The following is a 16,808-nucleotide window of genomic DNA, read 5'->3' on the forward strand; positions in this document are numbered from 1 at the left end:
GTGCACTTAAAAACCACTATTTGAAGTCTCGCCCACTTCAAAGGCATTTTTAGGAATATAAACTGGGTCCCTGACCCCACCAAATCAGACACTTCTGGACCTAAACCTGCAACCTGTCAAGTGGAACTGCCTGGCTGCCCAAATGACTCATCTGATCATCTGGACTGCTTTGTTGAGAAGGACTGCTGCCCTGCTGCCCTCTGACTTTGCTGAGAAGTGCTCTCCAAGGGCTTGGATTGAGCTTGCCTCCTGTTTTCTGAAGTCTAAGGGGCAAAAAGACTTCATCTCTTCAGGAAACTCCTTGTGCGCCGAAAATCGATGCACAGCCTGCCAGAAACGCAGCTCAGCCGTATGGGACCGAGAAATCGCCGCACAGCCGAACCAGAACGACGCAGCCTGACTTCGAGTGAAGATTCAACGCAGCGCCTGCTTTGCAACAGAAAATTTGCCACAAAGTCCTACCAGATCGACACACAGCCGAACCGGAACGACGCAGCCCGATTTCCCAAGTGGAAACTGACGCAGCACCTACAGTGCGACAGAAAATTTGACGCATCGCCCTACCGGATCGACACAACGCCTGTGACTTCTTCCCGCACGCCCAGGATTTCCCCGCATCGTCCCTGGGCGTCAAAAAGATCCCCGCATCGCTGTGAGGAACCAAGACTGCACGCCGGAAATCGACGCAAAGCCCCTTGCAGCGTGGAAAGAAACAACGCATCGTCTGTGCTGTGCCAGAAAGCTGACGCACACCCTATTTTTCCACACATCTCCTCCTCTGTGGTCTCTATGCGTGTTATTTGTGACGCAAACCAGGTACTTTGTGTGCACAACTGTTGAATTCTAAGATTTAAGACTCTCTTCAATATTGCAAAAGTGATATCTCAACTTGTGCTTATTGAATCTTTATCGTTTTGACCTTAATTTAACCAGATAAACATCATATACTTTTCTAAACCTGTGTGGTGTTTTCACTGTGTTACTGTATGATTTTTTGCACAAATACTTTGCACATTGCCTTCTAAGTTAACCCTGACTGCTCAGTGCCAAGCTACCAGAGGGTGGGCACAGGATAATTTGGATTGTGTGTGATTTACCCTGACTAGGATTGTGGTCCCTATTTGGACAAAGGTGTATTCCTCTGCCAATTAGAGACCCCATTTCTAACAGGACTTATGGATAAAGTTATCAGATTTCATCCACTGAATGAAATGATGAAATCATCAAGAGCAGTGAGTGTTTTGCCTTTTCAGTATTGCAGCAAGAATGCCAGTTGAAAAGGGGGTCATTTGTGATTCCAAACTTCTTGGCCATTGAAGCTACAACTTCAGGCACTATTCACTAACCATACGTCAAGTCACCTTTAGCTTGCCAATGAAGAAAAGACCTAGTAGACCCTGAATTCCACAAGAAGTACTGTTGGAAGATGAAAAAAATCTAGATCCAGGTCCAAAAAAGAAATGGCTTCATCAATGCACTTTCAAGCTTTCTTTTGTTTGTATTTGGCTGGTGGACGTTCGACAGCTTGAGCTGTTTGTTGGGTTTTTTTGTGCCGCGGTTTCAAAACGTTTAAAAAAAGGGGGTCCCAAAGTAAGTCTTGCATAGGAAAAAAAAATCCTTAAGAGGACACTGTTATGGGAAGGTGGCCTGCTGCATGGAGCCAACGGATTATGCCAACCTCTTACGGCTCTGCTTGGGCACCTTGCAATTGTTCTGGATAGGTTAAGTTAGACTAGATCTAGAAGATCTGGAAGAAACAATTAAATGAGGACAGGCGGGCTTGTCTTCTGGAACTAGAAACTGTAACAGGAACACATAGTCCTGCACTTTGTGCACCTAGAATCGAAAGAGATTCCCTGATAGTCCAGAGTTCATTTTTATTTCATGAGTGCGGTACCAAAAAATCTGAAATTCACAATATTTCCCCTCTGTGAAACAGGGTGGAAAGAGGCGTCATGCCACAAAACATTTTGTGAATGCTTTGGTGTTTCACAGTGGTTTGCACACAGCTGAAACTTTATGAAGGACTTGTGTACACTGGCGAGAAACAAAGGCAAAACTATGAAATTCTGTGGAAATCCTGCATTGTGGAGCAAAACATTTGATGTTTTGGTGCTATGTTTCGCCCAACACTACCAAAAACTACTCCCTTTTCATCTGCTGCACACTCCAGACATCCAGGAACAAGTCTAACCTGAGGAAGACTGCCCACATGTTAGAAATACCTTCTCTTGAACATGGGGAAGCAGAGCAGGGAAAGTAACCTTAAGATTCAGCTCCTCCTTTTTGACAGAGGAAGTGTGTCTCAACTGTTTGCCATGAAGTTCACGTTTCAGGGACAGTGACAGCCAGACAAGAACCCTGATGTAATGGATGTAGGAGGAAATGGGTCTCCAGAATCCGCAGAAACCTTGGAGCCTGGAATTCTGCACAAGAGACTTATGAGTGACTTTTGTTGCTCCAAGATCTGGACAGAGAGTGAGGAGGGTGGTATCATATATTCCTAGGCCTAGTGCTCCACACATGTTGGAGCAGCTTTTTAGACTAGTGCTAATGACCGACCTCAGGAGCAGACTGGCATCAGCCCCTACCTCTTGGTACCTGCCTTTCCTCCTGTAACTCATGTCTCGGGCAAAAGTACGCCCAAGCTCTGAAAGAGGCAGACCTTTATCACCTTTACCTCCCACTAGGGCTGCTTGATTGCGGACTCAGCAATCGTCTTCCTCTCAACAGAGCTCTGTCTAAAAACAAGAGCCGTACCCTATCCCAAAAATGGATCCAACATGAGTTGCACCCTTTAAAGTGGGAATGTGACAGACGACAATCGTAGGAGAAGCTGTTATTCTGGGTACAATCCCTGACCGACCTTCTTCCTGTACTTCACCCCGTTGCCACCGGAATGGAAGGAGGGTGGGTCACCAGATGCGGACCCATGTGGCGAAATATGGTCGACATTTTGGTGGAACCGCTCACCAGAAGAAAAGAATGCTCAACCCGCTTATATGATTTCAAGACCTCCAGTCGAGAGGATGGCTGGACTCAGCCTGACAGCGCAACACACACCCTCCAGAGTAATGGAGGGGTTGTTCCAAAAAACGGTACACGATTCATATGCATTTGGCACACCTTTCTTGGATCTTGACAATGAGATCCAGCTGAAACAGGATGCCATGTACCAGAGCAAAAATAGTCATTCCTGTTACTTTGACTTTCCACAGAGTTACTTGCACCCATGTGTGAACTTCCAGTAAAGAAGACATCAACAAGGGAGCAGGTCCCTGGATCCTTTGTCTCCCTGCTTCACAGGCACAGAGAGTGCTTAATACTGTAACGATTTGCCAAGTCCCTGTCATCACCTTCTTGGCTAGAGAATGGAAAAGAGCCAGGATGTAGCACCACATACCTGTTCCCTGGTGTTTAATGTATTCAGTTTTCATTGAGCTAACCTTCCTCCAGATTTGAGAAAAAGTAGGAGATTCTCCCTAAGGTTGAGAAAAACTCCGCTAAGAGCCTGAATAAAAATCGAACAAAACTCAGAGGTATCTATCACAGCCGGTAAATACCCTTATTTCAGGGTATTTCTTGGGTGCAGGAAATACTTCCAATTGCAAGTTTCTGGGAATAAGGTACAAGGGGCACATGCATTTTTTAATGCCACAAGATCCAGGCTTTTGCCTCATTTTGGGGGTGTTTTTCTCTATATTTTCACTAGGTTTTCTTCCAGGTGAAATATGACAGCGAAAATGTGTGAGGGTGCAATACTGATCACACAAATAGTCATTTCAAACTCTGCATAAACTCCTATTTGTCCAGGGACATAGTTTAGAGCCATACTTATAATAGGGCCTTTAATCTACTTATACATTTTAATAACTAAAGGTTTGCAAAGAACATCTACAGTTGTGAGAGCTTATTGTGAAGCTGGTAAATGAAGACTAAATATCAGTAAAACAATATTACTCTCATTTGCTAGATCAGTGATCAAAGATACCTGGTGGCTCACTGACACTAAATACATTACCTATATAAGGTATGTTTTTTCACAAAATCTCTGCAGCGTTCAAAGCAAGGTAAATTTGTTAGTAGCAGTGCATGAGCCCATACTAGTTAAATACTACATATGGTGGCCTCTAAATTGAACCCTGAGAGAGAGGTTATATCGCAAAATGATTTCAAACTATAGTGTGCGGGTTGTTTGACTGGACGCATTCCCAGATCTGACCCTCATAGGAGGCTTGGAAGAAAACCTTGCGGGCTTGGGACCTGTTCAGGTTTGCAGGCGATAAAGTTGGGGCATTAGTTAACATCTCTAATTCTAACAGCAGGAGCACATTTTCTTACGTTTTTGGTGAAGTTAAGGGGTTCACAAACTATTGTCCAAATAGCTTCAGAAGATGTAGGTGGACTAATAATTAAGGGGTTCACAAACTTTATGCGGTTCATAAAGATAAGAAAAAATTGACTGACATTTGTAAATAATTATTATTATGTACCCCGCAAAATTCATTCAGAACGCTTTCCGAACAGAAGTTATCACCAGGCCAAGATGGCTGTAGTAGGAAAATTAGGACATTAACTTTTGAGAACGAGACGTAGAAATTTACTTTTTATAGCAGTGGTTCCCAAAGTTTTTTGACCCGCGGCTCCCCTGACCTATTGGCCACTGGCAATGGCTCCCCATTATGTTACTTTTTTTTGGTGGGCGGGGGGATGTAAGCCCGGCCTCTGGAGTAGTTCCTTTTTTCACTCTAAAACTTAATTGGGATGGAGCCGATGAAGGTACCATATTCATACATATAACAAAATTAAAATGTAACAATTGTTTAATTAAAAAAAAAAAACTTTAATTTGTAAAGTCAGAAACAATACTCTTCAACACTTGGGTGTACATTTGGATTTTTTTAAAACAATAGACCCAAACTGGGCTAACATCACAGAGGAATTTTCTCAGTTGAGAAACGCGGATTGTTACCCATGCGCAGGAATGTGTTTGCTCAATAAAAAACAAAATATATGTAAGCAGTTTCCCCCACAACTGGCAGGTTGCCCACATGCTGAGCATTGGAATAACCAAGTTCATTAGGTAATAAAAAACCATGCTATGTATATCATACAGAAATAAATGAAGTAGTTTAACATGAAATATTCAATCCCTCTCCAGTAGGTGGCGTCTGAGCCTGTGAAATGCTGTCTATGGAACTAGCATAGTCCTCGATGAAAATGCCAAATTAGGGCGTTGGTATCTGTTTGTATATTTGAATTATGTGACTTTTGTGCAATTTAACGAACTCCAGTAACAAAGGAATGAACAAAAAAACGATTCTTATATAAATTTACAGTTTTAAAATTTGATTTCCTATTAGGTCATAAGATTAATTGGCACCATCAGCACATAATTGTATCATAAAGTGCATCTTTTCACGGCGTCCCTGGCTGGCTTTAATGGCGCACCTGGAAGCCGCGGCGCACAGTTTGGGAACCTCTGTTTTATAGCATTAACTGCTGCATACTACCCAACTCCGTACTGTAGGATGCTTGTATAACATTTGCAACGTGTGTCAAAATCAAGGAACTACCTATTAGCTAGTACAAACAAGCATTGGCAAAGCCAATAGACTGGTCCTGTGGTACCTATTGGATTTGCCAATGGCCTTTAGTGATGCTGTACAGCTTTCCCTATGCTGTGTAGCATGGCTAAGGAAGAATTTAGAAAAGCCTGACGCTCTGGCAGCTTCATTTTGCAGGCATATACAACAAAGCATGCGTGCGCCTACAAAAAGATGCAGATGCTTTTTTTCAATTTACTGATCTGAGTTGGTTCAGTAAATAAAAAGCATGTGCAAAAGCATTTTTTTAATGAAGCAGATGGAGGAAGAATACGTGGGGGCGGAAGAAACGTGTGCAGTAGCAACTCTGAGGGCATGTGTGAATGGGTGGAGAAAAGAAAAAGGTGTAAGAAAAAGCAAAGTGAAGGGCGGGGAGGCAGAAAAGCAAATGAACGAAAGAGAACAACGTGGAGTTGTGCAAAGAAAAGTAAACTGGGTAGAACCGGGGGAGGAGTGGGGAAGGAGGTAAAGAAGCACATGGGTAAGAAAGCAATACAGAGGGGTGGGGAGAAGAAGACGGTCGAGAAAGAGCAACACAGAGCGTGTGGGAGGATAAGACGCAGACTAGGGAGACTGATAAACACATACTCTCTCTTAGAGTGCTTAAGACAAGAGAAAAAAGCAGTTCCCCAAAAATGAGCCATGGAAAGGCACAGGTAAATGGGAAATACTCCAGAGGAGGGACAGACACAAGATAGACAAGGCAAGGCAAGCCATTGAATAAGAAGCAGGCCAATGAGAGAGACAGTAAATCCAACCAATACTAAGCAGTGGGCGAGCTGCAAGCCCTTCCGTTCTTGGTAAGCCCACTATGGCCATCATTATGACATCAGCGGTCTTTTCCTAAGACCGCCGATGCCACAGGCGCCAGAAGACCGCCAGTGCTGGAGGTCTTCCGCCTGCCATATGGGTACTGCCAGATTTCTGCCACATTTAGGGCGTATATCTGGCAGTAGCCATGCTGGCGGTCGAGGCGCCTGGGTGGTGCTACCACCTACACCGCCCCACCAGAAGGACACCGCCAACGGTATTATGGGCATTAATACGGCCTGGCGGGGTGCTGCCAGCATTAGCAGTGCCCCTTCCCGTTCCCTGCCGGACAAGGTAGGTCGGGCGTCCGACAGGGGAGCAGGGGTGTTGTGTGTGTTGTCTTCCTGTGTGTATGAATGTGTGTGTGTGAATGCATCTGTGAGTGTTGTGGTGTATGCGTGGTTGTATGCATGTGAGTCTATGCGTGTATGAATGTTGCAGTGAGTGCCTGTCTGCATGTCAGTGTGTATGCGCGTGAGCATGTTAGTGTGGATGCGTGCCTGAATTCATGAGAGTATGTGTGAGTAAATGCGTGTATGGATGAGTGTGAGTGAATGCATGTATGCATGAGTGTGAATGAATGCATGTATGCATGAGTGTGAAGGAATGCATGTATGCATGAGTGTGAGTGAATGAGTGTATGGATGAGTGGGAGGGAATGAGCGTATGGAAGTGGAGGTGAATGGGTGTATGTGTGGTGCATGTGGGTGTGGGTGTGCATGTATGCGGGGAAGGGGGCGCTGTGACTGTAGGGGGGTGCTGTGACTGCAGGGGGCACTGTGACTGTATGTGGGTGGGGGCGCTGTGACTGTAGGAGGGGGGGTGGGTCAGGTGATTGCTTGGGGTGGGTGGGGGAGCGGTCTACCGGTGACAGGGAAGGAGTTCCCTGTCACCGATAGCCCTACCGCCATGGTTTTCATGGTGGTGCTACCGCCGCTGAAACAATGGCGGTAGGCCATTGTTAATAATGACGCCGGCCGTACTCTGTGGCCCGCCGGGTCGGAGATGAACATCTCCGGCCCGGCGGTTCATACATATGAGTGATACTGTCACATTAACCCTGGCGCTCAGAAGACCGCCAGGGTCATAATGAGGGCCTATATGTCTTTTGCAACCAGACAGCTGTGCTGTCTGATGGGCTTGACTTGAAAATAGATACTTCTATGTAATCCTTTTTAATCTAAATTGAGCATTTTTTGCAAGTGACCTCTTTTGAATGTAACAACCTGAAAGGTGTATGTCTTTTAGGAGGGATGATCATTAACATTTAACATTGCATGATTGATAAAGGTTGCAGAAAAAGTGTCCAGAAAAAAACAAAAACAACCCCTAAATCCAATTTTCTAAAGGACAAAAAGGCAATTGGCTAAATACTTGTGTTCAGGGAATCTGGCTAGACAGAGAGGAACAAGCATTGGCCAATGGGTCTGGATTTAATTTGTTAACATGTGTAGCGTTAGCACTTTAGAGCGAGACACTGGAAACAAGAAGCTGGACAAAGAAAAACCTATTATTTAAAGGGGCAGGCTCAAAGTCCACTCAAAGTATATTATTAGTAATAGGTCTGTTTGATAGCTGTGTTGTCTCAACACAGAGTTAAAATGACAGAGGGCTAACGTCCACAGCAGTGCATTCCCAAACCGGTCGGCTTTAATGTGATCAACAAACATGACTCTCTTTGACATACCCACCTGCCTGTTTTCTGATGTTAAGGGAGAAAATAAAAAAAGGGCTTAAATAGACCGGTTTTCAAGCTGGTTTCAAATTAATCCGCATAAAACAGAGATCGGGAAAATGCTGTCTCAAGTAGATATTTCAAAACAAATATCTTTGGGAAAAGAACATTTGTATTATAAAAAGTGTTCTGGGCTTCTGTAGGTGGGCAGGGATATTTTAGTGTTAGTGAATATTAAAAAGGTATAAAGGAAAAACACCATTTGCACCCAAGTCATGGTTCTTCCTGAATTTCTGAAGATCTGATGTGGAATTCACAGTGAAGGTCATGCTGTTCCATAATTCTGAAAATGCTTTGGACAAACCAAGTGTTCTGGTTGTATCCTGAAAGGGACCCAGGACATGAAAACACAACTTTTGTGGACCCTCGCAGGATTGTCTCCGCATCACACCCTAAACAGTTGAGAGCAGGATGCTACAATATTAGGACAGAAAGACCTTGACGTACATGAGTCATGGCCATCCTTCCTCACAGATTTTCCTCCTGACTAGTGGACTAAACCTAAGATACTGGCACTTCCACGGCCAGCACGGGGATGGCAGGGCTCACCACCACCCACCATCATCTTAGCATGTCTTTGTTATGTGGGAGGAGCTTGCAAAAGGTGCTTTGTACAGTACCCAGCGGGGTAGGCATGTGGTCCTTTACATATCTGCCTGAACAGCAACTTTGAAACTTTTCTGTCGCTGTACTCAGATTCTCCTTGGCTCTTCTCAAAATGTGTAGCTGATGGAACGCCATCAGCAGGGACTTTGTATCCCAGGAGTGACCGCTGTGAGGAGGGGCCAGGAGGAGGAGCGCCCAAGCGCTACATTGTTGCAGCTGTTTTTCCCATTCTGAGGAATGCCATCACTAAGGACTTTGTATCCCAGGAGTGACCACAGTGAGGAGTGGCCAGGAGGAAGGCTCAAGAGCTACATACTGCAGCTGTTTTTCCTGCTGCGTGGGACGCCATCAGCAGGGACTTTGTGTTCCAGGAATGACTGCTGTGAAGAGGGACCAGGAGGAGGAGGGCCAAATGCTACATAGCGCAGGTGTTTTTCCCAATGTGCGGGACGTGTCATGCAGGCCCGGTCCACCACTCTCTAAGAACTTGATTTTTGCAGCAACTTCGTCTAGTGATTTACGCGAGTAGATTTTGGATTCTGATTTGGTTCCAAGGGCTATCTCTCCTGGTTGCTGATTGGCCCATGCTGTTTTGGGATTTTATCACCACTAATGCAATGGGGAAGAGGAAAGTGGACCTGTTAGATGTGGTCAACAAACAAGCAAGAACGAGGAAAATATTTTTATCTTTTTTAAACAATGCTGTGGGGGCACTTACAGAAGAGATTTCTAGTGTGGAAAACCAGTTGACATTAACACTCCGGGAGTCAGACCTATCAAAGGGGCAAATGAAGAAATCACCTACTGACATTTCTGTTGCGAATACAATCGATAAAGGATAACAAGTGAGCTTTAGAGAAACATATTTAGCATAAAAGACTCTTTGTGATGACTGGGACATACGCCAATTAAGGTAATGTTAGATGTTTTTAAAACCAAATGAATTACCATAGCTAGCTTTGGTTGCAAAATTTGAGGCTATGTTTCCACTGCACCGATTAAAGTAGCAGAAAATATGTTTATGAGAGATCTTTTAAGTGTATCACAAGGCTTCCCTTCTGAGATTGTACATAAAGAGTTGGGAACAGGATACATAACAGATTTAATATGCCTTCGCCTCCTCTTACGTTTGCTCTCAGTCTGGCCAAAGGAGGACCTAAAGTTAAACAAGCTAATGGTCCATGACTGTATGGATCTGGACAACATACTACATACACCATTGGCTGTATCATATCAGGTCCAATCTGAAAGAACCGGGGACATCAGAGCTCTTCGTCAATCGTGGCCGCATGGTTAAAGACGACATAGCTTGGTTGAAGAAGGCCTTTTCTCTCATGGTGGCAGTAGAGCATGAGGCCTCTGCCTCAACCAAGCGTTCTATACGTCAGTATAACTCGGTGAAGTCGGTAAGTGTGACGGAACCTTACCTATACATGAAGAGGACTAGCTACCATCCTCGGCTGTTGACCTACTTTAGACTAGGCATGTTTCACCAGGTGAAGCTCCCAAGTTGCAGTTTGTCTAAAAGATCTAATCCACCTGTATGCATGTGACAATATTTCAATTCTTCATACTTTGTACATTGTTTTTGTTTGCCCCAGATGTGATACTCTCTCCACTATAAACTCATAAGGCACCTCTTGTCCATGAATTTCAGCCAGGCGAGACCAGCGGTTTTGTTTTTGCTGCTTTCATCAACACCTAAAGTATGTTTTTACTTGACATTGTTTTAGCAGGAGTTCTGAGCTCGCGATAAGGCTCTCGTTTGTATGTGGTCTTCTTGCACTGACAAGTTTTTGTAATGTTGCTTTATAGGGTTGGTCTGATGTGCTCCTTTGACAGACTGCAGGTAAATGTACTTGTCATACAGTATTCTCCCCCATGGAGCACTTTTCTTATTATTATGTGTTTTTGGATTCTGTAATAGGGGATGCCTTGTTGCACATGTATCTAATGCATCTTGCCCCTGAAGGAATTTATCTTCTTATTAAATGCTCCTTAAATTCATGTACGTGATATGCTGATGTTTTCCTTTGGGATACTTTTATATTAATTTTATTTATTGTCTTTTGCACTTGAATTGCTATGCTGTACCTCTTAATGATGTATTTTTTTATTCTTCAAACTGTGTACTGTATGCACACTTTTATGATTCTTATTCAAAAATCAAATAAAGTTTATATGATGATGATGGTGCAGTTTGATTCAAGCATTTTCTCAATTAAAAAAAACTAATTCTGCCCATGCTTGTACATACAGGGACCTTCCTGAGATGAAGAACTTTGCTATGGTCGGCTTTTGCTAGTCACTGGAAGGAGCTGCACATTCGGATGGGGTGCAGCCCCCAAACAGGGCTGATGGGTCAGTTCCTTTCAAGAAACCTAGACCTAGTCAAATTACACTGTTAATCCATCAATGAGCTATACTTACTGTGCTAAAAAGGATGCATGGACAACAAAAGACCCACCCTTGATTCTCCAAAAATCTATTCATTCATAAGTTAGGGTGAATGGAACAGTACGATGGTGAAGGCAGTCAAGAAAGTGGCCCTTCCCAGGCATCATTGCTGCTTGAGACCTCTTGTTAGAGCATGAAGATGTCCATTTTGTGTCCCTTCTGTGTTGTGGGGCGGAAATGTCAGCGAGGAGAGGCATTAATCCTAAAATATTCACTGCGACTTTATAATTCACCTGCCGGAGAATCAAACTGCTTACAAACATCCAAGCGGAAAGCTACATGAATCAGAATAAATGAGTATGCCTTTCTGTGACAGTCTTTCCGCTCTGTGAATGGCGCCAGCAGATTATACGCTTTCAAAACAATGTTATATACAAATGAGCTTGCTGTTGTTCTAATAAAGAAACCTATGTAATGCCGCTGTTGGCTTAATATGCATTAATCTTTTGGGGATGTTGTCTGTTTCTGTGAAAGACGTTTCTATTTGCCTCCAAAGCATCTTTATTACATTATCTATCAGATGATTGCAAACTTCAATTAACAGATTAAGGGGAACAAGGACACTCCCAGACTCGAGGGGACAGACAATGACCAGCATTTGCAATGCAATGGGTCTCGCGTTTGCTCGTGTTAAAGCTATTAGTGTTGTAAATTCCTAACTGGACTTTTCTTGCCACTTAAATTGAAAATTAAAAGTGAAACAGTTGACATAAGCGGGCTGATTCAATGCGCCAGGGCCACCATGAGCATTAGCGCAAAGGAAAGTCACAAACAAAAACGTTCGCTCGCAGTCAAACGTATCGGCAAACGTGCAATTATCTATGTAACAGGGTCGATGGCCAAGGCGCTAACAAAACCGCCCCAGGGAGGGACAAACGTAAAGCATTTACCAATTAGAACAAAGATTTTTTGAAAGGGGGGCTCACAAACTAATGAAAGCGATGGGCGTGTGGGGGGCGTGGTTAAAAGCGCACAATACTTACAACAGGTCAAAGCGCTGGTGCTTGACCTAAAGATGGATGGAACAAATCTGTGCCAGATGCTCCATTGTTTTCTGCCCTCCTTTTAGAGGAGGGGCAACACATGGATAATAACGCAAGCAAAGAGAAATTGCACATGGTGCACTGTTAGCCAAGAGGCACATTCCGTGGGACCCGGTGGTAACTTGCTGCATTCAATTCCTGGGAAATTCATAGACCAAAGCGATCACCCAGGTCATAAAAAAAATATTAGTGATCCTTCACCACCTACTGCTCTGTTGGGCATTCTCAAAGATATGGGAGGTGAGCCCAGAGAACACACCTTGTTGGGGAGACTGGAACTGTGATTGCTAAAAGTGACATCGCTAAGCACTAGAGCTACATAAATCCTCCCTCTTTGACTGAATGGCGAGCTGGTATGGACTGGTGCACAAAACAGGGGGAATCTGTATATGCATCAAGGGGGATGCCCTCGAAAGCATTTGAAAATATGGGGGACATGATCGGACTATTATTGTCTGGGATAAGTTGCTTTGGACCTCATATGATGTATAAAATGTGCAAGCATGGCATGTCATGTTATAACGGTACAGTGCATTGTTTCGTCGCGCTTCCTGAAAACAATACATTTAATATTAAAAAACAAATAGCAAATGGAGCTCCCAGTTTTATGCTTTAACATTTCCATCTCTTTTAGACACTTTTTCCTCATTTTATCAATATCCATAATTTCGTCAATTTTATGGAAAAAAAAAGTATGCATATAGCTTGTTTTCACAGTAATTTAAGCAATACATATATACTCACACTTGAATGCCTTCCTGAATATAATATGCAATTTTAAAAAATAAAGTCATCTGGAAATGCAAATATTATCCTTTTTACACCTCCCAATGTTGCCAACCTGCACAGATGTTGGTCTGACAATCACAACTTACATCATGCAGTCACTCGAAAGAAAGCCCACTTTCAGTATTTGAATATTTTTTTTTGTTTGTTTTTTAAATACAGACAGGAAAACAGATTGTTTGCCATTTTTAATAATGTTTAAAAATCAGAAAAGTAACCAAGTTTGAGGCCCTCAACAACAATGAAAGAGTGGTTATGGACTTACCGATTGTCGCTCTGCGCCAGGTCGTATGTTGAGGCCTTTTCCTGTTGTAATGTCCAATGAACGATAGCTTGGCGGTTTCTCTTCATCATGGGATCGTTCATGGCGACGCCCACCACGTCCCCGGGGACGTTCATACTCATCTTCTGAGCTCCACGAGTCGCGCCGTGATGGCGGGGAGTAGCTCCGCCTGTGACTGCGAGGTCCAGATGGGCGGTCGGGGCTCCACCTCCTCGCTGAATGGTGCTCTCGTCTGTCTGGGGAAAAACGTCTATCTGAACGTTGATTGGAGCGTCCCCGGGAACTACTGTAGGGAAAGTCTTCGTTGTGGTTGATTGGGCCCTGTCGACGCACCGGAGAGTCGTCTCTTCTAGACCGACCACTGTTGTAAGTGTCTCCTCTTCTCTCTAAAGGCCGCTCATCTCTCAGCTGATCATGGCCACCCCGATTGTAGCTACTGCTGCTCCCACCTGAGCGAGATTCCTCCATGAAGCGGTTTCTGCGCCTCTCTCTTTCTTCCACCAAGGGGTCCCAAAATCCCCCTGCATTGCTGCGTTGATTTGATGTGTTGCTTGTTCTCTGTGAGACGGTGACATGCTCAACGATGGGTGGCAGCTGGATAACCCTACGGTCCAGCTCTCTAACTCCCACATCTCCAAGGGACGAAAGCATGCTCGGGTGATGGCTGCCACCACTGTAAGGTGCTCCAGCTAACATAGGCTGCACAGTGTTCAGGTTTTTAATTTCAGACTCGAGGAAATCTAGCACTTTGTTGCTAATGGCTGGATTTGGTGGATGGTAGTTTGTCGGGAAGCTGTTCTGCAGGGAAATATCTGTATGAAAAACAATACATGAAATCATGAGAAAGCTGGGCCATATGGGACCATCCACGTCAGTCAGAGAGATCAAATTAAGGATGAATAAATTATCCCACCGCTGACTACATGAAAAGAGTTATTGAACAGATACAATACTATCACACATCAACCTGCACACAGATCCGCCTCACAACACACACGCACACAGAATGACAAGTCAAAAAAAGCACATCAGATTTCTGTCCAAGAAAAGCACTGGCACCAATTACTGCTTCACATAAACAGTAAGTCCTACAAACAACCAGCATCCACTACAAAGAAAGATGAAGCGCAGTCAATTATTTTGCAAAGTTCAATTCAACAGGTAGTGGTTGGTCCTTAAAAGAAGAAGAATGTTTGAAGATAAATGACAATGACTCGAGCGCTCTGCCTTATGAATCCCTTTTGTAAGCAAATGATGCAGGAGCATGAAGATTAAGCAGCATCCATTGGGATGGGGGGGTCTTTAGTTACTTGATGTAGAGACTGAGGTGAGGTAAGGTATAAGGAAACTCGTGGCTGATGCAGAAAGTGTGGGGCTAAGCAGGCTCTGTTGGGGTGGACCGAGGTTTAATTGTTTGATGTGGGACTGAGCTAGGAAAGGTGTAGGACAAGCAAGACACAGTTGATCCAACAGTTCTGCAACCAAGCAAGATGTTTATGCACGGCCTACAGCTTTAGACATTAGCTGCATGATGCTAAGATAGAATTTTGATAAGGTAGGGGGAGGGATGCACTTAGGTCTGGTCTGGGAGGAGGTCAAGCATTTACTCAACTGCAGCTAGTACTGGGGTAAAAAAAATGGACTCTGTGTCATCAGTGGGTGATCCAACAGCATACGTAAAATACTGTGGTCAGGAGGTAGTGCCTGAGACCCGGAACCACCTGCAAACACCAACCGTTCACCCTCGGCCTCTTACTTTATGCAAGCAATGGTCATGCAAAGGACTAACACACTACTCCCAAGTACTAGAGTCACAAACATAGTAGACCATCCGTGAGGAAGATCAAATCCCACGACATCCAGCATTTTAAGGGTAAAGAAAACCTCATAACTTTTAAATATACCACAGGAATGTTAAGTTTTACCTTAAAAAGTCAATAAACAATTGTGGGGTACCTCATTAGACGCTAACAGCTGGTACTGCCTAGTGATGAATGGATTACCTGGATGGATGAATGGATTTTATGAACACATCTAATTTACAATATAATCAGTACCCTGCCCGGCATGCATCTCACAACCAGGTTCTTGCACAGTACGTTTCACAACAGACTTGGGGACTGAGACTAGTTTCCTCTAACCTCTTTGAAGGAGAGGGTTCAGCTGGTAGCTCGAGTGTTGAGAGTTCCTGTCACCGCCTAGGTATATGGGCTTCTCCATCATCCATGGTCTCATATTTGCTGCTTCCTTCATGTACCTGTGGCGAGCTAAGGCTGCAGAAAGAGACAGGCACAGTAATTCAATTGCAATCCAGTTATTCATCTCTTTACGGTAAAAGCATGTCACACATTGCACAAGATGATGAAAGTAGGAAAGCAGGCGGGGGGGGGGGGTGTTCAGTGACTATGAAATCACTAATCTATGACCCTTGTGCATGTAAATAGACAATGCCTGGCTTCACACTATTTCCAGAGAATTCCCTGTATACTTAAAGGCTAAGCAGAAGGGCATTCATTCTCCTTTTTAGCTCTGAAATTCATTATCAGAATGGCGTTCACCTATTCTTTTTATGGTTGGAGTTAAGTTTAGAGACTACCTTTTGGTGGTTACCTCTCCTTTGAGATATTGTACAAAAAATATTTTATGTTTTCACCATGTCAATGTGTTCATCCTTTCATGACCCACAGAGTGTGTTTTTATGAGTACTGTCTGCTTCCGAGTTTATTCAACTTCTTTATTAACTCCAATGAAAGCAAAACATCTGTCAGGCGTTGCTTTGTTTTACTTCTTGGATTAGTGCCATTGTTAACAATCGAAATACTAAAACAATAATGCAACTAGATTTACCCCTGGCATTTGAGTGTGCAAATCAGAGTGTCACTGGTGGACTGATAAATACACCGCTTAAAGGGGCTCTGGGGTACTGGAGGTCTTCTCCTGTATTGTATATTTACACACCAGGCCGTGTCTGTAACACTTTGCTTCTGCAATGATTTTTAAGGGACTTTTCTGTTGCTCTGTTTCCCATCAAATTATCAACCGAAGACAGAATTTCCAAAATAACTTAGTGCGCAGAACAGCAGTCTATAAACATGTTGTCCAAGACCTATTGTGTACAATACCAATACTCACAGTGGGCTTTAGGTGATCCCACGGTTTATCGTTTGTTGACTTTTTGGTCAAACTCATTTGTGTGCTTCTTCTTAGAGAGCTTTCGTTCCTCTTCTTGTGTATTCCACTCAGATGGAGCACAGCTTCTTTGCCGTTTTTTAACTGGATGATTTGTATCCTTCCACTGCTTACATTCAGGGAACTACTTTTTTCTTTGAGCACTCTGTAGTAGTGCACGAGTTTCTTTCTCTCTCTCTCTCCTTTGTGCATCTCCACCCACCCGCACACTTATGTTGCTCCTCCCACTCTTTCTGCTTGTCATTAACAAGTACAGCAACAGGTACATTTTTGACAGCTTTGACTAAAGCGCA

At 43.8% G+C, this 16,808-nt stretch overlaps 1 protein-coding gene across 3 annotated transcripts in view; it reads right to left on the reverse strand.

Annotated features, from left to right (window-relative positions):
• ILDR1 (immunoglobulin like domain containing receptor 1) overlaps positions 1–16,808 on the reverse strand; it is a 163,462-nt gene that overhangs the window by 16,625 nt on the left and 130,029 nt on the right. For all 3 annotated transcript variants that reach the window (XM_069202733.1, XM_069202730.1, XM_069202731.1), the window contains 2 exons: positions 15,468–15,599; positions 13,309–14,138 (listed from right to left, as the gene is read on the reverse strand). In XM_069202733.1, the coding sequence (XP_069058834.1) occupies positions 13,309–14,138; positions 15,468–15,599 (962 nt within the window). The remainder of the gene's footprint in view (positions 1–13,308; positions 14,139–15,467; positions 15,600–16,808) is intronic.

Source organism: Pleurodeles waltl, chromosome 8 (genome assembly GCF_031143425.1).
Source record: "Pleurodeles waltl isolate 20211129_DDA chromosome 8, aPleWal1.hap1.20221129, whole genome shotgun sequence".
NCBI classification, from domain to species: domain Eukaryota; kingdom Metazoa; phylum Chordata; class Amphibia; order Caudata; family Salamandridae; genus Pleurodeles; species Pleurodeles waltl.